At 31.1% G+C, this 23,045-nt stretch overlaps 10 protein-coding genes and 2 pseudogenes across 12 annotated transcripts, besides 1 other annotated feature; 4 read left to right on the forward strand and 8 right to left on the reverse strand.

Annotated features, from left to right (window-relative positions):
• Positions 1-23,045: part of a mobile genetic element that runs on past both edges of the window.
• Positions 1,344-2,695, forward strand: TVAGG3_0750370 (DNA/RNA polymerases family; the record flags this gene model as incomplete). The annotated part of the gene is made up of 1 exon (XM_051245216.1): positions 1,344-2,695. A coding segment is annotated over one exon (1,352 nt), but the record flags the coding sequence as incomplete, so codon positions are not given.
• On the forward strand, positions 5,024-5,296 carry TVAGG3_0750380 (uncharacterized protein; the record flags this gene model as incomplete). The annotated part of the gene is made up of 1 exon (XM_051245217.1): positions 5,024-5,296. One exon carries the CDS (start codon positions 5,024-5,026, stop codon positions 5,294-5,296), a length of 273 nt encoding a protein of 90 aa, XP_051091804.1.
• Positions 8,767-9,135, reverse strand: TVAGG3_0750390 (phage tail repeat-like family; the record flags this gene model as incomplete). The annotated part of the gene is made up of 1 exon (XM_051245218.1): positions 8,767-9,135. One exon carries the CDS (start codon positions 9,133-9,135, stop codon positions 8,767-8,769), a length of 369 nt encoding a protein of 122 aa, XP_051091805.1.
• Positions 9,512-10,588, reverse strand: TVAGG3_0750400 (uncharacterized protein; the record flags this gene model as incomplete). The annotated part of the gene is made up of 1 exon (XM_051245219.1): positions 9,512-10,588. A coding segment is annotated over one exon (1,077 nt), but the record flags the coding sequence as incomplete, so codon positions are not given.
• On the reverse strand, positions 11,820-13,502 carry TVAGG3_0750410 (annotated as a pseudogene). Its single transcript has one exon. A coding segment is annotated over exon 1 (1,683 nt).
• Positions 13,543-14,304, reverse strand: TVAGG3_0750420 (uncharacterized protein; the record flags this gene model as incomplete). The annotated part of the gene is made up of 1 exon (XM_051245220.1): positions 13,543-14,304. The coding sequence occupies one exon, from the start codon at positions 14,302-14,304 to the stop codon at positions 13,543-13,545; it is 762 nt and encodes a 253-aa protein (XP_051091807.1).
• TVAGG3_0750430 (uncharacterized protein) lies at positions 14,823-15,273 on the reverse strand (the record flags this gene model as incomplete). The annotated part of the gene is made up of 1 exon (XM_051245221.1): positions 14,823-15,273. A coding segment is annotated over one exon (451 nt), but the record flags the coding sequence as incomplete, so codon positions are not given.
• TVAGG3_0750440 (uncharacterized protein) lies at positions 15,419-16,035 on the reverse strand (the record flags this gene model as incomplete). The annotated part of the gene is made up of 1 exon (XM_051245222.1): positions 15,419-16,035. A coding segment is annotated over one exon (617 nt), but the record flags the coding sequence as incomplete, so codon positions are not given.
• On the forward strand, positions 16,105-16,320 carry TVAGG3_0750450 (annotated as a pseudogene). Its single transcript has one exon. A coding segment is annotated over exon 1 (216 nt).
• Positions 18,678-18,914, reverse strand: TVAGG3_0750460 (uncharacterized protein; the record flags this gene model as incomplete). The annotated part of the gene is made up of 1 exon (XM_001297730.1): positions 18,678-18,914. The coding sequence occupies one exon, from the start codon at positions 18,912-18,914 to the stop codon at positions 18,678-18,680; it is 237 nt and encodes a 78-aa protein (XP_001297731.1).
• TVAGG3_0750470 (uncharacterized protein) lies at positions 19,495-20,682 on the reverse strand (the record flags this gene model as incomplete). Its single annotated transcript, XM_051245223.1, has 1 exon — positions 19,495-20,682. One exon carries the CDS (start codon positions 20,680-20,682, stop codon positions 19,495-19,497), a length of 1,188 nt encoding a protein of 395 aa, XP_051091810.1.
• On the forward strand, positions 22,226-22,360 carry TVAGG3_0750480 (uncharacterized protein; the record flags this gene model as incomplete). Its single annotated transcript, XM_051245224.1, has 1 exon — positions 22,226-22,360. A coding segment is annotated over one exon (135 nt), but the record flags the coding sequence as incomplete, so codon positions are not given.

Raw genomic sequence — 23,045 nt, forward strand, 5'->3', positions numbered from 1 at the left:
GTTATTTAAATGAAGCCATAGATGCATATGAAGGATTTGACATTTCATCAGAAAGTGAGAGGTTAGCAAGAATGTTAAACGTTAATATTGATTTTTATTATTGTGACCCTCAACCAGAAGACGTAGACATTAACAAGGTAGACTTTCCATTAGTGGAATCAATAATGATAGATCCAGAATTTGAAACAGTAAATATTTTATTAACACAGAGTCCATGTGGAAAACTTCACGCTGACAGAATTACAGACGTTGAAGCACTCACAGGATATAAAGTTTGCCCCTTTTGCAAAGAAGAAGTTTATTCTATCCGTGATGATCCAGAAAGGAAAAACCAAAGAAGATTTTTAAAACATTGTGAGAAATGTAAAGAAAATAATGGAAGATTAATTCAAGACGTTCAATTGCAAAACACACAACAACCATATGCACCACATATCACGAAACAGAAGATATATCAATGGCTATTAGCACATAATTTGCAGGAATATTATAAACCAACAAGATATTATATTACTTTTGACTTCGAAACATTAGAGACTAAAGAAGAACTTCAACTTTCTGAATGTGCAACTTTGAACGCTTACTTAAAACCATTTATGGTATCATCAACTGTCAAAATAAAGCCGCAAAGCGGCGAGGTCGTAGACCGTGATAAAACATTTACGAGGAATTTTTGCTTAACATCAAGTGATTCGTTCATCTCTGATTGGATTGAATTTTTATTTTCAACCTGTTCATTAGTTGCTAAATCAAATATTGAACACTATGAAGAATTAATGAATACATTAAATGAGAAACAAAAGGAAGCAATGAAAGAGCTTTTAGATGAAGAATTTAATAAAGTGAATATCATTGGTTTTAATTCGGGAAAGTTTGATTTAAATTTAATTCTTCGTGATTTAAATACTGCAAAATGGAAGATAAAATCAATGCTGGGTTCTTCTTCTCAATTTAAGCAAGTCATAGTAAAGAAAACAAACTGTCCATATGAATTAAGATTTATTGACATCAGAAATTATATAGCGGGTGGAACATTAGACCAATTCACTCAAGATTTCGGAAACAATAAATCACGTGTTAAATCCTTTTTCCCTTATCAATTCATCACATGGGAGAATTACGAAGATGAATTATATAAAAAGGAACCATTCACTCAAGATTCATTTTATTCAGCATTAACACAAGAAACAATATCCGATTCAGATTATCAAATATATCTCAATGATGCTAAAAATTTTGAGAATAGATTAGAATATTTTATTCATTATTGCAATAAAGATGTTGAAATTATGATTGACCCAATTGATAAAATTATTGAAGAAACATTTGTTTATAAAATTGACATGCTTCATAATCTTTCTTTATCATCGAATGCATCAATGATTCGTTACGCGTTAGCATATAAGAACTTCAATCCTAACGAAACATATCCAGAAGAAGAAAATGTGGAATCAAGTTTTGAATTAACAAAAAAGTATTGGAAATATAAAATTGAATCATATAAGAAACAAGATGAAAAAGCGGAAAGGGATACTAAAAACAATGTTTCAATGGATGACTATCAATACTATCACGATTTAATCCTTTCATCTAAATGCAAAATGTGTGGTAAAGCGTTTACATATGTAAATAAACCAACATTGGATAGAATCGATAATGAAAAACCACATACCAAAGAAAATTGTCAGTTAATGTGTTGTTATTGCAATGTCGTAAAATCAAATAAAGATGAAGATGTTCAACGTTTAAGAATCAATTTAAGAAATTATGCATTAAAAAATAATTTACCAATGACTTTAGATTCAGTTGAAGCTTATCACATTCTCCGTAATGGAATTACTGGTGGTCTATCAAATGTTCAACATCGTGTTAATCTTAAAGGAATCACGCACATTAATAAACTTTCATATAATCCAGAAACTAAAACTGTATCAAATGAGGACACCACCAACATTATGACTCATTTCGTTGGAGTTGACTTTAATTCATTATATCCTTCATCATTTTCATCTAATCCTCATGATTTCATTCAATATACTGACCATAAAATGTATATGCCGGGAAGATTGAATGGTGTTATCATTTGTGATACAGCAACAAAGAAAGCAAAAGCACTGGGAATAATTAAGAAGAAAAATACTTTATTCGTGGCTGAAGTAAAGGGTCACATTGATGAAAAATACATTAATGATTACATAAACTTTTTACCGATAATAAGAAACTTAGATATTATCACAGATGAAAAAACAATTGGCAGTTTTATGTATAATTACATGAAATCAAACAATCTACCAGTTGACCAGAAACAGAGGAAATTAACTCAGTTAGCATCAACACACAACCAATATCAACCATTTTCTTCTTATTATCTTTGGTATCTAATAGACAGATTTCATTTTATCATCGATGATATTCAATCAATTTTAACATTTACGAAAAACACTTGCTTTAATGAATTTGCGAACGAATTTATGAACGAAAGACAAAAGGCTGAATTAGAAGGAAATAAAGGAAAAAGTTTATTTTGCAAGATTTCACTTAATGGATCATATGGTTACGATGCAATGAATACACAAAATTACACAAAGACTAAAATAATGAATGCACAGAAGTCACGCGTTGCATGTATGTCAAATAAGTTTAAAAACATAAGAGAAATAGGAGAGGATACGTATCAAGTGATGCTCAAAGATAGATTTTATAGATGTGATACATGTTTACAAGAGGCATTCTTCACTTTAGATAATGCTAAATACTGGTATTTGGTTTTCATTTATGATTTTATGTATAAATGCATGAATCTTAATCGTTTTCATTTCATTGAAGGTGATACTGATTCATCTTATTGGGCAATCGCTGGCGACCCAAATCTTCCTAACACTCAAGCATTTCAAGCAATTGTTACTGATAAACAATTTTATGATAAAAACATTTTCAAATTCGCACCATTTGATTTCTTCTGTTTTGATGAGAAATTTAAACCTAAATTAAAGAATAAAGCTGAAGAAAAAGCACATGAGAAGAAGTTATTGGGTTTAGCAATTGAGAAACAAGGTGATAACATGGTTGCTTTATGTCCTAAGTGTTATACATCATTCAACGGTTCAATTGATGGAAGTGATTTTAAAAAGATTGCACAAAAAATGAAAGGTGTTAGTTTACGACAAAATAAACAATTAACACCCAAAAATTATTTGGATATAATAAATGATAAATTGATATTTGATGGTCAGAATATTAATTTACAACTTAAAAACGGGTCAATGACTCGCTTAACAATTGGTAAGACTGCATTAACAGGAGCACACACTAAGGCTGTATGTTGTGAAAATGGATGTTGTATGCCATTTATTTAATACAATTTAAAATTTTATTTTTAATGAAATGCCACAGAAGAGACAAAAGGAACCGTTAATGATGGTTTTGATACTATGATTCAAAGAGGTGGGCACCCTTAAAACACTTATTTTATTTTTATATAAATGGATAGCGTAGATTTAAAAATTTTAATTGATAATTTAGTACTTAATCAAAATTTTCTTAATTATTATGAATTAAAATCATATCTCCAAAAACATAATAATTATATAACGGGTGATGATATGGAATATTATTATCCATATTATAAAAATGAAATTTTGAAATATCATAATAAAATAATTTCTGAAATTAAAGACAAAATTAAAAATAATGAATATTCAAAGGGAAAAACTAAATCACAACTTAAACAGTTGAAAGATTTCAAAAATAAAGTATTAACAGAAGAAGATATTGATGAATTATATAATTTATATAATCATGAGCCGCAAAAACAAAAGGTGCAAAACACCCAGGTCCTTCAGACCATAAATGAAGCACAAGCTTTAATTTATGATTCATTAGTTAAACCATATTCAGCCCGACTTTTAAATGAAGATCAACTTTTGGAATTCATCCTTCAACATAAACTCGAAGCGGGAAAGTATATCAAACCTTTATATACAGCATATTTAAAACAAATGAATAGAATACATCCAGAATTAATGAAGGAAGGAATGAAATCCAAAACTTCATCATCCAAAATCAAAGCAGATAAAATTAAACCACTTGCAACACCAAAACCTCCAACGACAGTACCGCCTCCTCCTTCAGTTAATCCTTCATCATTCACTTTATTATATCCATTTCAAACATTAAAGAAGCAAAAAGATTTTAAAAAGGATTTCAAGATATTAAATAAACCAATTGACCCAAAAATTCAACCGTTAAAGGAAAAATTTAGTCGACCTTCATTTGCTCCATATCCATATTCATACGAAATCGATCATCTGGAATATTCAAAAGGAAACGTTACTTATTTATTTGCCATTAACATTAACACTAGATATTTAAATTGCATTCCGGTGAAAGGGAAAACAGAACAGGAAACAAGAAGAGCTATTCAATACTTACTAGATCATGAAAGAGTAGATAATATCAGGGGTGATGGTGATAAAGGATTTCAGGCAGCTATGACTCATTATTTCCCACAAATTAATTTTTTCTTTTCATCCTCTCCATATACGTTTCATAATAAAATAGTTGATGCGGTAATGAGAACTCTTAGAGATGCGTTAGGGGTTAACGGTCAGATATACTGGGATGGAAATCATGACTCCATCATACAGCAGTTAGTATATTATTACAATAATACATGGCATAGAACTATAAACATGAAACCAATGGAAATGAAAAATGATATTTCAAAAGAATGGGAATATATTAGAAAACAAATGGAAAGGTTAAATGATGTTAAACGTGAACAAATTAATTCGGGGCTCATGAATTTTAAACAAGGGGATAAAGTTTTGATTCATCTCGATTATGGAAAAACTGATAAATCAATGACAAAAAGAAGACGAAGATTTGACACAATAGCTGAATTTGTTAGATATATTAACGGTAATGTATTAGTTGAAGTTGACAATAAATTAATAGAAATTCCGATTTATTTTATTGCTCCATTATATTTAAATAATATTTAATTTTTTTTATTTCGTAAGAAATGAGTGACAACAAAGCAGTCAAGAGTCCAGACGATGAATATAAAAAGAAACTAAACAGAATTAAATCAAAAATATGCTATTACAAAAAGAAGCCGCAATGCGGTGGGGTTGAAAACGATAAAGAGAGGAAAGAAATAATCGAAAAATTAGAAACTTACCGTTCAATCCTTAAACTGAGTGAAGCAAAAATAAAAGAATTTAATAGAATAAATAAATTGATTGGAAGAGATGAATTTAATAAAGATGAATTTTTAAACTCAATCCAAATTTAATTTTTATTCCTCTTTGACAACGTCTCTCTTTCCATCATTACTGCATAACCACATTTTCTCAGTTTTAGTGGTTTGTTATTTTTAGCAAGTTCTCGCATCATTTTTATCGTTTCCTCCCTTGTTATGATTCGTGGTAAATTTTGAGCTTGTGGGGTATCCATTTATGATAAAAATAAAAATTTGTTATCACTTATTTTATCGTTAATGGTTTTAGGTTATTCAATAATTAATTATTTTTGAAGAACTGAAGGTGTCACCACGTCACCATGTCACCAGGTTAATTAACTTCTCTGAAAAAATGAGACAACATGACATTTTGACAACATCACAGGAGGAAGGCAGTTATGAATTATTTTTGAAGAACTGAAGGTGTCACCACGTCACCATGTCACCAGGTTAATTAACTTCTCTGAAAAAATGAGACAACATGACATTTTGACAACATCACAGGAGGAAGGCAGTTATGAATTATTTTTGAAGAACTGAAGGTGTCACCACGTCACCATGTCACCAGGTTAATTAACTTCTCTGAAAAAATGAGACAACATGACATTTTGACAACATCACAGGAGGAAGGCAGTTATGAATTATTTTTGAAGAACTGAAGGTGTCGCCACGTCACCATGTCACCAGGTTAATTAACTTCTCTGAAAAAATGAGACAACATGACATTTTGACAACAATCCTGGAAATATGATGCAGTCCAAAAATAAAGTTAGTTTTAAAATTATTTTTATTTTTTTATTCCTATATAAATGACAGCAACAAACAACAACAACAACAACTATATCGTTTCTGATGAAAAAGTTATTGATTCATTAGCTGAGGAATTAGTTGTGGCAGAAACTAAAACCCTCAACGAAAGAATTGGTGAAAACAAGATTGATTTACATAACTACCTCAAACATGATGGAGGAAGAGGAAGGAAAACTGGTGTGGCTTTATTAGTAAATAAAATTTCAAATTTAACGATTATAGATGTTGATATCAATAAATCATACAATGATGAACTTAAAGAAACAGTTAGAAAAGATATTTTATCAAAACTTTCGGATAAAGATGTTATCGTTAAAACCGCTTCAGGAGGTCTTCACATTTATTGCAACACTAATTTCTTCTATGCAGTTTCGAACAGAATGATTAAATGTTATTCCTGCAATGATTATGATATCGATATCATGACTTCTATGGATGATTCAAAGCGTTCTTTAGTAGTTATGGCTGATTCAAGAGTTCGCAAGAATGCAACAGAACCAATCAATACATACTCATTCATTCGTGGAAGTTATGATTCAACATTAACTAGAACAGTGAATGATATATTAAATGATTTGAATATTAAGGTAAGAGTTGAACAGAAGAACGAAGAAATAAAGACTATCATGAATGAAAACAAAGATGTAAACATTGACGATAAACTTGCCCAGAGCATAGTTGATGGCATTAGTGATTTTGAAGTACATAATGATGGTGGAAACATGAATTTAGAAAAAGAAGTTACATTATTCACACTGTTTCAAGCAATTAATTCGTTACCTAATCATTTAATTAATGAAGCATACGATAACGTTTATAATTTCTGCAATTTAACTGAAAATGCAAAAAGTAATTTTGAAAAAGCACGTAGTAGATATGCACATTTAATGACTTCTCCATTTGTTTTGGTGAAGATTCTAAAACTTTATCAAAAGGAATATTATGATGAATATGTTTTACCTTTATTACGTAAGCCAAAAATAACATTTGATATCAAACTTGATGACTCGTTTTTGATAACAGATATTAGACGCAGGGCTGAAAATCATCAGTATAAAAACAGTTCTGAAGTAATTGAGGATTTATCACGTGTAATCCGTTTTGTAGATTGTGGAAACAAATATTTCATTCAAAAGGACTATAATATCCACGACAAAATGAATCAAATATCATTCGTTCTTCAATCAAACATGAAAGAGTCACTCAAAATGATTAAATTATTTAAAGAAGAAGGTAAAACCATAACAGCATGGGACGTACTATTAAATCAATTATCCTCATTAACCGTTAAGGGTGTTTGCTTTAAATCTGATTCCCCAGATGTTTTCTCAATGTTTCAGGGTTATAAATACAACATTCTTGAAAAGCCTGATTACTCAAAAATTGAGATGTTTATGGATTTCATTAAAGAAGCCATTTGTGATAATAACGATGAAGTGTATAAATACCTTCTCGGCTGGATTGCATCAATGATTCAACATCCTGGAATCAAGAATGAAACAGCAATTATTTTGAAAGGACTTCAGGGAACAGGTAAAAACAGATTCACAGACATTATTTCTGAACTTCTCGCTGGTTATTCATGTAAAAACATTACTGAAATAAGTGAGCTAACGGGTAATTTCAACTCAGTAGTTGAGAATAAAATGTTTCTTGTACTTAATGAACTCAAGAATGTAGGTGAAGACAGACTCGCAAACTTCAACGCTTTGAAATCAATTATTACGGATAATGAGATAAGAATTAATGAAAAGAATCAACCCAGAAGAACTGCTCAGAACGTTGCAAACTTCATTTTCGTAACTAATAACGTCTACCCTGTCAAAATTGAAGTTGGAGACAGAAGATACGTAGTTTTAAGGGTTAATGGTAAATTCAAGGGTCAATTTGATTACTTCAAGAATTTGATGGATTCATGCACAAAGGAATTTTATGATAACCTTTTAACATATTTTATCAATTACGACCTTTCATCATTTAATGTACGAATCATACCGATGACTGAAGCCAAACAAGATTTAATTGAATTATCAACAAATCCTTTAGATGAATGGATAAATACACATTATGATGAATTGAGTGCAGGTATGACATGTAAAAATGCTCTATTCTGCAAACCATCAGACATGAAAGACAAGAATTTCCAAATGAGCATTAAGGATAAATGTGATAGGAAACAGAGAAGAATAGATGGTAAACAAACATGGTGTTATGTTTTGAAAGAAGAAATGAAAGGATTATATAAACAGGTTGAACCAAACGATAATGAGGATTCATTTACTGACGATGAAATACCTGTAAATGAGGCAGTATAAAGTATGATTGGAATTTATTTTTGCCTTCCTCCTGTGATGTTGTCAAAATGTCATGTTGTCTCATTTTTTCAGAGAAGTTAATTAACCTGGTGACATGGTGACGTGGTGACACCTTCAGTTCTTCAAAAATAATTCATAACTGCCTTCCTCCTGTGATGTTGTCAAAATGTCATGTTGTCTCATTTTTTCAGAGAAGTTAATTAACCTGGTGACATGGTGACGTGGTGACACCTTCAGTTCTTCAAAAATAATTAATTATTGAATAACCTAAAACATGAGACTTTGTCTCCGGACTCTTTGAGTCACTTAACGTAAACATTAACGTAAACATTTATTTCTGCAGTTCATCCATTACTTCATTACCTAATTAATTACAGACATAAAATATATTTAGTTCATTCATTGAACTCTATACCATGCGTAAACTGTCATGTAAGGTGGCATGTATTCTTTACTTTGTCCCGTTGTTTGTGTATATCCTGAAACGTGATGTGTATGGTTTCCTTCTCCCTGAGTGTCACTCCAGTAACAATTTATGGCAAACTTAACGTTGTCTTTAACATCATATCCTTTACCTTTTGTCATTCCTGACCAATCCCAATATCTATGCTTATGCCAACCTGCTTGAGATGTACTTAAATCTATGTAGTGACTGTGTGCAGGTAAATTTTCACCTGAAATCGTTTTACTTCCCCCTGTTTCCTTTGAAGAGTTTGCACAATACAAAAACCTGTCAACTATTTGTTCCCATGCACCAACACCAAACATTACTAGATGTATAAATAGAACCTACTGGGTTCATTAAATCAAACATATGAGATATTATAGGATTGTCTCTTTTGAACTTAAAATATAGTGTAACTATTTCAGGTTTCTTCTGGTTTGTGTCAGAATATTTTTTATAATATAATCTTATGTTTTCAGGGTAGGTAAAATCTTGACTATAATATTTATTTCTGTCATCTGTATAATAATATACTATTCTCGTTTTTTCTATTGCATTATATCTTTTATATCTATAATAATCTAAATATAATGTTAACTTTTGTTCATCTACATGTGGTGTTCTGACATCATCTCCATAGTCATAATAATATGGTGCTGGAGCTGGGTCAGGCAATGTCATATCTGTCATTTCATAAACTCTTAAATATTTCTTTTGTTCGTCTCCATATAAGTTTAAGTAACAGTTGTTGTCTAATGGAACTTTAACTTGTGTGCCATCATTCTTTTTATAACTTACATACATTTCATTGTTATTTTTCGGAATGAGTTTACACCGTGTACCATTTTTTAAGGACTGTACAAACTGCCATCTAAAATATTTATTTTCTTCATTGACAGAAAAGTCACCAACAATAGTTTCAATATTTTTCGTTGTTCCTATCAAACTTTGGTATATTTCGTTAACATATGTTTTATCCACCTTCTTCTCTAACTCATCGTTAACATATTCCTTATCCGCTTTCTTCTCTAACTCATTGTTAACATAAGTTTTATCCGCTTTAAGGTCTAAACATCCTGAAACCCATCCTGTATCAGCTTTAGTTTTAAAAATCTTTGATGTCCATTCATGATACCATTCAACCATTTCTTTAATTTCTTTATCTTTTTCATCAACGTAAACCAAATTTGCCTTCTTATTTAATTCACTAGCCACATATTCCTTATCCACCTTCTTCTCTAACTCATCGTTAACATATGTTTTATCCGCTTTAAGGTCTAAACATTCTGAAACCCATCCTGTATCAGCTTTAGTTTTAAAAATCTTCGATGTCCATTCATGATACCATTCAACCCTTTCTTTAATTTCTTTATCTTTTTCATCCACATATTCCTTATCTGCTTTCTTCATTATGTCATTTAGGAAACCTTTTATGAATTCCTCATTTAAATTAAATCTTCCAATCTTCAAAACTTTAGGAAATGCATTTAATGCGTAATATCTTTGTTCTTCTGGTGGAATTGATGTTATATCATCCGTTATACCTTTAATTTTTGAATTCATAAATAAAATTTCTTTTATATTTGATATCACTGCACCACCCTTGCAAACGAATTCGAAATGGTCATTTTTCAATACTATCTCCAAATCTCCATATTTCAACCTTTGCGTTTGTTCTGCCGTCTTTGAATTATATGCATATATGGCGTATGTAATGGTCTGAGGGACCTGGGTGCTTTGTGCCTTAAGTTGTTGTGGTTGCTGTTGTTTAATCATTTATTATGATTTAAAAATAAATATTTAATCTGTTATCTCATCAGCTATTTTTTCTATTTGAAATTGCCATAATATTTCATTCATGAATTCTAAATCACAATCAAATAGGTCAGTTATTCTAAATTTAATATTTGATAAATCTTTTGAATGAAGAATAAATGAATTCCCGGATAATTGAAACGGATATGATAAAGAAAATGTGTTTAAGTTGATGGATAAAATGTTTTGTATTGATGGGTAAGAGTTAGGGTCTAATGTTTGATGTGAAAATCTCATTGGGGTATTAACTTTATCACATTTGATTAAAATGAAATTGGAACCAGTGTCAGAATACAAAACATCCCCAACATCTTTTTCAAAATTTAATATCCCCAACAATGAACGAAGCTGAGGAGTACAAAATTTAATTTTCAGCGGAAATTTAATAAGGTTATTTATTTCATCAAGTTCAAAAAGTTTATCGGGTTTTGATTTAAAATTTTCTTCATACCGTACGATAAATGATTCATTTAAATAACTTAAAATCATGTTAATATCCCATTTCGCTATCACATTATTTATATACATATCATACGTTTTTTCAAGGTCATCTTTAATAAATGATATATAATCTGAAGGGTCTAAAAGAATGGGATTAAATTTACCACTCACAGAAACGAGAGTAACATTATAAATTCCGCTAACTGTTAAATTTAATTCACAACTATTATTCGAAATAATATTGATAATTGACATTTTTATTACGATTAAAAAATATGGTAAAGCGTTATTTTCCAGTGATAAATAAAAACTAGAATAAGATTACCTCAAGAATTCATAAATTCAACGAATAAGAAATTCATTCATGTTATAAATTTTAGTGTTTTCAGAAAATACGAGTCAATGTCATATTCATCAACAGGTTATATTTCACTTCATTCAAATTTAGTTCAAATCAAACCCATATAATGACCATTTCATAAGATTTTCAGATGGTATTAAAAATGTAATTGATAGATTAAAATATGAACAGATTGACAATATCGAATTTTGGAATTTTGGTTTAAATATCCTGATGGAAAAAAGATTGAAGTTAAAGATAAAGCTGATACTATAACAAAAACAATTACAATGACCGATCCGGATAGTGGGGAACAAAAAGAAATAAAACAAACGATAGAAACTGGTGAAAGGTCAATTATTATTGATTATGATTCAAAGATTATTATTCGATAATGTTAATGCTTGAATATTAAATAGCCTTAACAAAGAATTTTTCAAGTGATATTTTATATTCATCAACTATTTTATTGTATATGTTATTATAAGTTAAATGTAGTTCAGTTGTTGCTCCGTTCTTTGATATCTTAATTGTGCTAATATCCTTTATAGGATTTATTTTTGCAACTGTTCCGCAGCATGAAACCTCATCATCTATGAAAAATTGAATCTTAACGTCTGAATCTTGAACATCACAAAGAATGGCGATAATGTGAATTAATGATTCATAAGGTAAAATAATTAAACCAGATTGGTCAATTAAATTTATTATTGAATCATAATTATTAATTATTATATCACGGTAAATTTTCATTAATTCAGAATTAATGTCTACTTTATATGGCGCATTGCGACTGGAATCGTAGATTCCTGGGTTCTCGATGTTTGATGAAAGAGGTGGGGGGTATGTTGGATATGTGGGGATTTCAACGGGTTCTTTACCGGGTTCAGATAAAATGATTGGGTCTTCATCTTCTTTATTTTGCTCCTCCTCTTTCTTTGGTAAGTCACGAGTTAATAAATTGGACTGTGTTGCTGACCTTGTTAATTCAGGACTAACATTAACTTTAACATTTTGAAATAATTCGTGATTTATCATCAAATTTACGTTATAACCAACCGTAATCTCTGCTTTGCGTTTGTGTTCTTTTGACTTGTGAAACGTCTTCTCATTTATAATTGAATAAAAAAAAGAAAAATATATTTAAAGTTTTATTTAGTTGTTACGGTAATATCCCAAGGTTCATCCTTGTTTGCTTATACTTTCTTTGTAACTGCACCAATTATGTTATTGATAATGATTTGAGTTTCTTCCAGTCTTATTTTATCATTTACAATATCTTTAATCATTTCATTACATGCATTCTTAAAACCATCTGATTTTTCTAATTTACGTCTATCACTTTCTTTAATTAAATCAAAGTTATAACCTTGTTGAGAATAAAGTGGTTTCTTTATCAATTCCTTGAACGCTTCTGAAAGTGAAGATGAAGAAATTCTTGCCACTGAATTGGTTTAAATTCTGCTTTCATTGCTTCTTTCTGTTCATTGAACAGTGGATCGAATAAAGCAACTTTAAAGAATTTCTAGCTGGAATTTCAGGTCTCAAATTTGCATATTGACCATCAAACTGATTAACATATTGAGGTAATCCGTTTGGTCCTTCTTCAATAGCGTTTAATTCTTCATTGAAATAAGAATATGGATTATGACGGTATGAAAGAATTGGTCCATCTTTACTGTCTCCGATATGTTGTTTAACAGCTTTTCCATTTACATCAAATTTCATAGGATAACGTTCATTATATGCTTTACGTTTAGGATAATCCGTCATTGTTAATTTATACCCATTTATGACTTTAATATTTCCTTGACCATCAGTAACAAAGACTTCATTTATACCATCAGGTTTTCCATTTGGACCCGTAATGTCTGCTTCATGTGCTTCCCAATTTGGTCCATGACGTTTGGCATATGCTTGAGCTTCTGGTAATGTTAAAACGTTTCTCATTTGTTTAACATCCTTTTGAAGACCGGCAACAATGTGGACTAATTCTTTCATTCCATCTGGAACTTTCATAGTTCTATTATATGCACCCTTTTTGTTTGTCCCTTGTTTTAATGGAACCTGTAGAAGATTTGCAATTTCTGTCATGTTTAATTATAAATAAAAAATAAAAATTAATTATAAAAAGTTAATCAAATTTAACACTTCCTTTATTTAAATCAACTATTATTTTTCCATGTTCACCTAATTGCTGATATTGTGTGTAAAGTTCATTAATGCTCATTGGTAAATTCACTTGATAAAGCATAACGTTCAACTGTTGACGACTAAACCCACTGAAAATGAAAAGGGTTGATAGATTTGATTTAATGTTTGTGCTTAATGCTTTGAAATATTGAACAGCCATGAAGAATGAACACTGAATGTGTCGACATTGAGTTAATAACTGATTAAAATATGATTTCTCATTTGTTATTAGTTTTGATTTCACTGCATCATCTAGAAAAATGAGTGAATGCAAAAATTCTCTATCAAAATTTGAAATAGAAAGTGTTTCAAATAATTCATCCCGTTGTTTATCAATAATTTTATCCTCTAATCCTTGCTTCTTGATTGTATTATATAATTCTTTATACATTAAAAAGTTTTTTAAATAATCTTCTGCTTCTTCTTGTGATAAATAAATAATTGGAATTTTGATTAAATGCTTTAAAGATTCAAATGTATCATCTGAAGGTGAACCTGAACGGTTGATATAAATTAACACATGTGAATAGGGGGAAGTGTTAGCAATAATGATAATTTGTTTTAATATCGTTAATGTTTTACCTTTATTTTGTTTACCAATTGCTGCAGTGATTGAATTTAAGTAACATTCAGAATATGGAATTTTCATTAATTTTTCCTTAGATAGAGCATTTCTATTATCACTCAATGCTTCATTAATCATATCATCTACGTATGTATTATATACTCCCGCTAATTCTTCATAAGGGGTGGATGAATTTAAATCCATTTAATCAAAAATAAATTTATAATTTTAAACATTTCTATTCATCAATATTTCATCATATGAACTTCTATACTGTGGTGGTGTACCTGTTGGATGATATTTCAAACCTTCGTCCGGTGTCCATGTCCAATATGTAGTCCTAGTAAACCAAACCTGAGGAGGATTTGTCACCTTTGAACAGTAAGTGTCATTTACACCCTGAATGATTGGATAAGCTTTCACTTGTACTGTAACTTGTGAATTGAAAGTTTCTAATCCATCAAAGAATATACCCGCTCCATCACGTTGAACTGGAATAGTGCATAAGAATGAAGTTTGGTCTTTCCATGTTCTAGCTAATGGCGTGCCATTATCATCATTCAGTGGTCTAGTTAATGAGTCCTCGTATTCTTCTGTGCATTCATTCACTCCATCTAAATCAGAAGCTTGAAGCATACGTGTAAAGAATATGTCACCCACTGTGGTCATCGCTTGATCGGGGAAGTTTCTGGAATCTATAGTGACCTGAAGACCTCGAAGCATTGGATTTTCTAAAACTGTTCTTTGCATTGCATTCTTCGGAAATGCTAACACAACATCTGTAACATTATGAAGAGCGTATGAGAAATCTGAGCTGATACCTTCAGGAGTGATGCAACCTCCATTTAGTGAACGAACGTCAATATGTTGAGCTGGAATCATGAATGGATCTTCCTTACTGAATAAACGTGGTATTGCTTTAACTGATTCTTCAATTAAACCGTATCCTGGTGTAATGCATTTATCCTCTAAAACTTCCATCTTTGTGCATGAAATAATAACGTCATCAACTGTTGCGTCAGCAGATGTAGCGGCTAAGCTTGTAATTAATTTGGCAGGAAGTCCGATTTGTTGGAATTTGCGATCATATTTATAAACATGATTCATAATCTTTTCATAATTTTCATCAGTTATCTTTTCATAAACGTAATTTTGTAAATCAGCAACTCTTAACGGGTCAACCTGACAAAATACTAAAGTATCCCTGAAAACATAATATTTAAGAATGATTTCACCAAATGATTTAGGATAATCATCGAACGCCTGAAATGCTAACAAATCATTTACCGGAATAATCATATCAAAAGTGACATCAACTTCTTCATTTGCTTTCTTGAAAACTTCTGAAGGGTCAATATATTTACCACATACTGAGTTATCATATTTTTGAACATTATTATATAACGAATGAACAAACTTTTTAACTTTCCTTTCTGATTTTGGTTTATATGTTGCAAATGCGAAAGATTCACGGGCACAATCCATCTGAAGATAACCGGCATCACCTCTTTCAGTTTCTACTTCTAATTGTTTAAAGTTTTGATTTGATGATTTGTAACCAACGAATAAACGCATGCATTTAAAAGCGGCATCACATGTGAAAGCTTTATTTGAAACTAGAGTTGCTTTAACTTTGCGTTTAATATATGTGTCACCTAATTGGTTCACATCATGAACCGGATTTGTAATTCTTAAATGAGTTTGTTTATCATCAAAATATGGAGCATCAGAGTCATAGCATGAACTTTCAAGTTCTCTATAATATCTTCTACCGTCATTCTTTGCGAATATTTCATTTATCTTTTCGAATGAATGAAATACATTTCCATTAATCGGTTTAGTGTTTGGCACCAAATAGTTAGTCGTCATTTATTAATAAATAAAAAATCAAAATTAAAAGATGAAAATGAATTTTTAATTTTAATGAAATAATCAACTATGGCTGCAGGTATATTTAAGAAACTGTGGGATAAAGTATAAAGAGGAGCGAGTAAAGTTTGGGAAACATTGAAGAAGGGGGCAAATTGGATATTTAAGAATAAAGAAGCAATTAGTGACGTTGCTGAATCAATAACACCAAAAGCTGCCCCAATAAGAGAAGTTTTAAATAAAGGAGAAAAAGTTTATCAAAGACTTCAACCGATACTAAGATAAAAATAATATTTATTTTTCCACTATCTACCTCCTATTTTATTAAGTATTCCTTCAGCTATTCCACCAATTGCGTTACCTGCTTGTGCTCCCATCGCCGGATTACCCGCTTTAGTACCTAATACTCCACCTATGATAGTTCCTGCCGTTTTCGCTACTGGTGCCAAAAAGTTTGCAACGGGTTTAATAATCTTTTTATAAACCCAACCCGCAGCTTTCTTAATTCCATCCCATAATTTTTTAAAGAATCCTGCCGCCATTTCTGATTTAATATTAATTAAAAATATATTTCATCACTTATATTCTAATTTTTATTTAATGATAAATGAAACCGATTTTAAAAATAAATGAAACAGAGGAGGAAGAAATAAATGAAAGTGAAAATGTTCAACAAAAAATAAACGTTGTTAAACCAATTACTGAAATAAAAATTTTTTCATCTGTTGAAGAATTTAATGACTATTATGCTAATAATAAAAAATTATTTGAAGAATTGACAACATGTAAATTGAATAAAATGTTTAAAGTTGATGGATTCAAAATTTCAAAAATAAAAGGAGTGGTTAGTTTGAAATCTATTCCTCAATCAAGAATCACCTCATTAATAAAAATAGATGATTTAACAAAAAGAATAGAAGAGATTGAAGAAAGAATGAATCAAATAATTGATTTCATAAATTCAAATAATCATTAGTTTCTTAAAGTTCTATGTTGAACTCATCAAATTCTTCTTCATCATTACCATTACCTTTAGCGAGTTTATTTACTCTTTCAACTTTATCTTTTGATAGTCTTTCGTTTAATTTTTTCTGAAGTTTTTCGTTACCAAGTTCTAAAATTTTACATGGATGATATTTAAACCCGTTAAATTCTTTTTCCTCAGTTTTAATCATTAATCTACAAAGAACTTTAGTGAGGTGGTTTTGTTGTTTAAACCATTTATCCTTAATATTTGTTATAAATTCAATATCCGGAATTAATTCCCAAATTTTTGAATTTTCGATTAATTTACCATCAAATGCAAAAGCAATAGGTTTAATATTAAACTTACCTTTATAAAATAAACTTTGTATGTAATCATCAAAATAAACGTCTACTTGTTTAACCTGGGTGAGAATTGGTGAAAGTTTATTCATTAATTGATTCACAGTCACGAATTTTGATTCACTCATTTCTTACGAATTAAAAAAATAAATTATTCAAAAATGCCTTCCTCCTTTCGTACCTGTTGTCAAAATGTCATGTTGTCAGTAATTTTAAGAGAAGTTAATTAACCTGGTGACATGGTGACGTAGTGACACCTTCAGTTCTTCAAAAATAATTCAAAAATGTAAGACATGAATTTTTAAAGTTTATTTTTTATTTCTTTTACTCGTTTATGACTCCATTGATTCCATTCAGGATTTAAACAATGTTTAATTAATCGCGGAATATCTGACATCATCTATATATAGCTTCTTTTATAAAAGATAAAATAAATTATTTTAAAATTAATGTTAATTTTTTTAATGGTTTATAAATAAATATATTTTAATGCATCGTCTATATATAGATGTAACAAAAAAAGTTTCATTATGTAAAGGGTTTGTGAAAATTTCTTACGAATTAAAAAAATAAATTATTCAAAAATGTATGACATAAATGCCTTCCTCCTTTCGTACCTGTTGTCTAAATGTCATGTTGTCATCATTTTTAAGAGAAGTTAATTAACCTGGTGACATGGTGACGTAGTAGTTAGTATGGTTAACTTGGGTACGGCGGCACTGCGTTCCACCTTACCCAACTTAACCTTAAATATTTACAAAACCATCTGACACATAAATGACTTCACTAATGACTTCGCTAACGACTTCACTAATGAAAAAATAAACGTTCTCACTAACGTTCCCACTAATGTTCTCATTTACAAAAGTATTGCAGCGCTTCCCATTGCTGTGCTTCACATAACAGCTCATAATCTTCTGACTCACTTTCTTCTTCATATAGGTCAAAATCACTGTCATAGTTTATACCTGTAAGTTTTGACAAAGCTAATGAAACACGTTTACCATTTGTATCTATTGCTTTTATATATCTCCCATTATGTTTGTTGTCATAAACGCTCAAACTAACTTTACCCTTTCTCCCTCGTATCTGATAGAATGTATTTTCACGAGGAACGAAGAACAAATTCTTGAACTCATGACCGTTGTAGTTTGTTATCTCAATAGTTTTCGTCATTTATATAAAAATAAACTTAAAAATTAATGATATCACCACTCCCACACGTATGAAAACATAGCACAAAAATAAATTTAGGTGAAGTGGTGAGATCTCACCTCTTTTTTCACCTCTTTTTTCACCCACTTGAATTCATTGCTTTATAACTCTCTTCCTTTATCCAACTCTTCTAACTTCTTCTTAAGTTCAGCAATGTTGTCCTCATGAAGTTTAATCTTTCTCAAAATTCCTTCTTTATCTAATGGTTGCTTTATCTTTCTAAACTGAACTCTACCATCCTTCATAGTATGAATGTAAAAACCTTCTGGAATAGTTCCTGATTTAATGTATTCTACCAAAAACTTTTGTTTCATTGCTTCAGTGACTTTATTTGTCATTTTACTCTAAGGTGAAGCTAGCACAGCGATAATGGATTTCATGACTTTTAGTATTTCATGCAATCTTAACAGATAGCCTTACAAGTACTTCCAGTGTCCCTAGCTGTCCCTCCTTTTTATATAACTCCATGACATTTATAATCTCGCGAAACTTAACAGGTAGCATAACAGATTAAAATCAGATGAGGTTTTGAACCAAAATTTCTAAGCAACGTTGTCAAGGATTTTGAGGAACTAGGGACAGAGTGTGGCAAAGTCCAAGATTTAATTTATCTTCATCTGTTTCATCAGCTATCTCATCTAATATGCCAATATTTTATTCATAACTCGTGGCAAACTCACTAACTTTCATTATGTTCATCTGCATGCTTCATCTGATAGAAAGTATGACTTTCATTATTTCCAGAACTTAATGAAAACTACTAGGGACAGAGACCATGGCAAAGTTTATGACTTTCATTATTTCCAGAACTTAATGAAAACTACTAGGGACAGAGACCATGGCAAAGTTCATGATTTAATTTATTCTCTCACTAACAACAAACACAAACTCCAACACTAACGACAAAAATAAATGTCCTCACTTCTTAACAAAGTAATATGTGCTTCTTACACCACCATAGCTCAAACGTTTCTTTTCAAACATCGATTGAAACTTATTTTGAGCCATTGGCTTTAGTCTCTTTTTCTTCAAATACGCCAAGAAATCTTCTTCACATCTTTTCACTTCATAGCCTTCTTTAAACTCCTCCTTGTTAAGTTCTATGAAATCCTTTATCTCATTCTTTGTTGCAATGGCTTCTTCACGAACGACATCGTGAACTATTTCATCATTGCATTCATGTATGACCTCTTCACTGTTCTCATGTATGACCTCCTCACTGTTCTCATGAACTATTTCATCATTGTTCTCATGAACGACCTCCTTACTGTTCTCATGAACTATTTCATCATTGCATTCATGAACGACCTCCTTACTGTCTTTCATAAGCGTTTCAAAGTCTCCTTTACTCATTACTTCAATCTCATGCTGTTCACAGTAGTACTTAAACTCACTATATATGTCTTTGTTGTATGTTATATTGCTTCCCATGTACTCCATGAATTTTTCAAGCACTTCCTCATAATTCACTGTTTCTTTCTTTCCACGACCTTCTAATATCATACTTGCTTCGTAAATATAACTTCTTGCAGAACCGTCTCGCTTTCTACTTCTCTTCACAAATTCTCTCATCTTGCCGCCAAATACATTTGAACTACATGCAAAGAATTCATTCTCCTTCGCAAATTCTTTATATCTTCTGTAGCACTCTGTACAATTCCATCCGGATACAAACTTTTCATAGAACTCCTCGTAAAACATTTGGTAAGGTGTTTTGTTCATTTCGATGAGTTCTTGTTTAGCCCTGGTGAATGGTATCTTCCTTACATCAAATTCACTTAAATCTTTCTTCATGAAGTACGTCAGTAAGTTTGAATAAAACTCTTCATTAAAGCTTTCAATGAGATTTGAGAAATATTCGTAATTTCCTTTGTATCTGCTGCTTACGTCAATGACAACAAATCTTCTGTCGTCTTTGTCAATCTTTACTGAGTTGAAGTTGTTAGATATCATGATGATATTACAAACATTCTCTATCTTTCTTACTGGCTGACACTTCTGATTTAAGTCCAACTGAGTCTCTGTTACTATTGACTTTAGTGCGTCGTGGTTCATGACCTTAGACGTATCGCATGAGCTTAGTTCATTGCATACGATGAGCTTCATGTTCTCAATAGCAGCATTGAATCTACCAATCACATTCTCTATTGCCGTTATATTATTGTTGGCGTACTTGCTAATGAGCTCGCATAGAACATTACTAAATACATTCTTACCAGTTCCTTGCTTTCCTACTAACAAAAGTACTGTTCCAGTCTTTCCACAAGGATTTTGAACGATGTAGGCGAACCAGTTCAAAACATACTCATAAAGCTCTTCATCCTCATTACATATGACATCGTGAACATGTTTCAAATATCCTTCAATAATGCTTTCATCTACTTCATTCAGTACCTCATACTCATATCCTCTGAAATAGCTGTAAATGTCATCTCTTTCGTCAAAGAATCTCATGCCTGACTTCATAAGATAGTTCTTGTTCTGACCCGCTTCATAAATCATCAGTGCGTTCACATCCTTCTCCTCAATACGTCCTACATAAACACTCTTCATGAGCTTATTGAATTCCTTGCTATCTACTGTCACAAGTGTTGTTGTGTCTCGTATTCCATCATAATCTTTCACTAGATATGTCATACGTGCTCCGTCAATAACAACAACACATCTTCTTAAGTCATTTATAACACTAGCTATGTCAATACCGTCCTCACTCATGTACTTATTTCTCCTCAAGTCCTTTAGTGTGAAAGTGTCTCTAAGTTCTATTTCAAGCAATTCATTTACACATCCTTTGCAATACTTCTCTATAAAATATTTCTGTCGTTCTTTACTAAGTTTCTTAACAGCTCTGAAGAACCATGTGCTTTGACTCAAACATCCTTCACAACTTCTCTCATTCATTCCTAGTTCTTTCATGTCATTATCTTCAACCTCTATGGTCTCATTGACTAAGGTCAAAGGGTTCTTAGTCATTGCTGGTCTTATCTGAAACAATGTTTGTGCAACAGGTTTAACTAGTTCAGCAACGTCCTTCCTTAATATGAATAGCTGTTTCCACTCATCTTTGCTAACAGTTCTTTCATAACCACTGACAGTAATGATTTCATTTGCTGACCTTAGACACTTATGTTCTATCATTTGTATTGCTTTTGTGTAAGGCTTTCGTGAGCATAGGTTGTATATGTCATTCCTGCAATGTTCATTCATGCCAATAGTACTAAATCCTTTCTTTGCTGTTGAGTGCATAATATCCATTAGTTCCTGTGTTCGTATTGCTGTCTCATAAAATACAACAAGACCTTTGTCATCTACTACGTACTTACCGAAAACATTGCTTATATTCTTTAACCATGAAATAACATCCTCATTCATGCTGTCAAACATGAAGTAAGGTCTTACATACTCTTCACTTATAAGATACTCCACAAAGTACTTGTTAAGCTCTATGTCCTCGTGAGCGATTTCATTAGGTTTGATATTAGTTCCTTTTGTCATTGTTATCATGTACTTCACTCTCATAGTTCCTTTCAATAGCGTAAAAATACTTCATTGTTTCATAACTGCTCTAAATTCTGTTCAAAATTCGTACAACATAACTTTTAACATTAGTGAAAGAACATGAGCGAAACAACAACATCTAACATTACAGAAGAAGTCAATGACAATGCCGATGAAAACATTACAGAAGGAGCTAGTGAAAATATTGACGAGTTCAGTGAGGAAGAAGATATTGAGGACGTCAATGAGAACGTTAGTGGGGAACAAACTCAATGGGAAACATTGAGAAATCATGAAGATTATGAGATTTGTACGACATATCCTTTTACTATTCGTCGAAAGAAAAACAAACATATTAAGAGTGAATGCTTAAATAATCATGGTTATATTGAGCTTAGTTTAAACAACAAAACACATTTAAAGCATAGAATTATTGCAGAACAGTGGATTGAAAATCCAAACAATTTGAAAGAAATAGACCATATAAATCATGATAGAACGGACAACAGAATCTCAAACCTTCGTTGGTGTTCTAGATCTGAAAACAATAGAAATAAAAGCAAGTATGGCGATATAGTTTATGAGTTCGTTGATGAAATATCTGACGAAGCTGTTGAAATAACAGATTATGGTAAGCATTCGTTTGAGTTCTACTACTATGTTGAGAATGAGGACGCATTCTATTACTATACAGGTCCTAACTATCGAAAACTTCATATAAACTTTACAAAAACAGGTGCTGCTTATGTTTGTATGATAGATACAGAAAACAAGAGAGTAATCTTATGCATAAACAAATTCAAACGCTTGTACGGCTTCATGTAGGACAAACATTATTTTTCAACACTAACGCCAACACGTAGGACAAACATTCATGACTAACATTACTGTATAACATAAATGTTTCGTCATGGTTTCATCGTCAATGGTTTCGTCATGATTTCTTCATCGTCAATGTTTTTGTCAAGGTT

The sequence above is a fragment of the Trichomonas vaginalis genome, chromosome III, assembly GCF_026262505.1.
Source record: "Trichomonas vaginalis G3 chromosome III, whole genome shotgun sequence".
Taxonomy (NCBI): Eukaryota; Parabasalia; order Trichomonadida; family Trichomonadidae; genus Trichomonas; species Trichomonas vaginalis.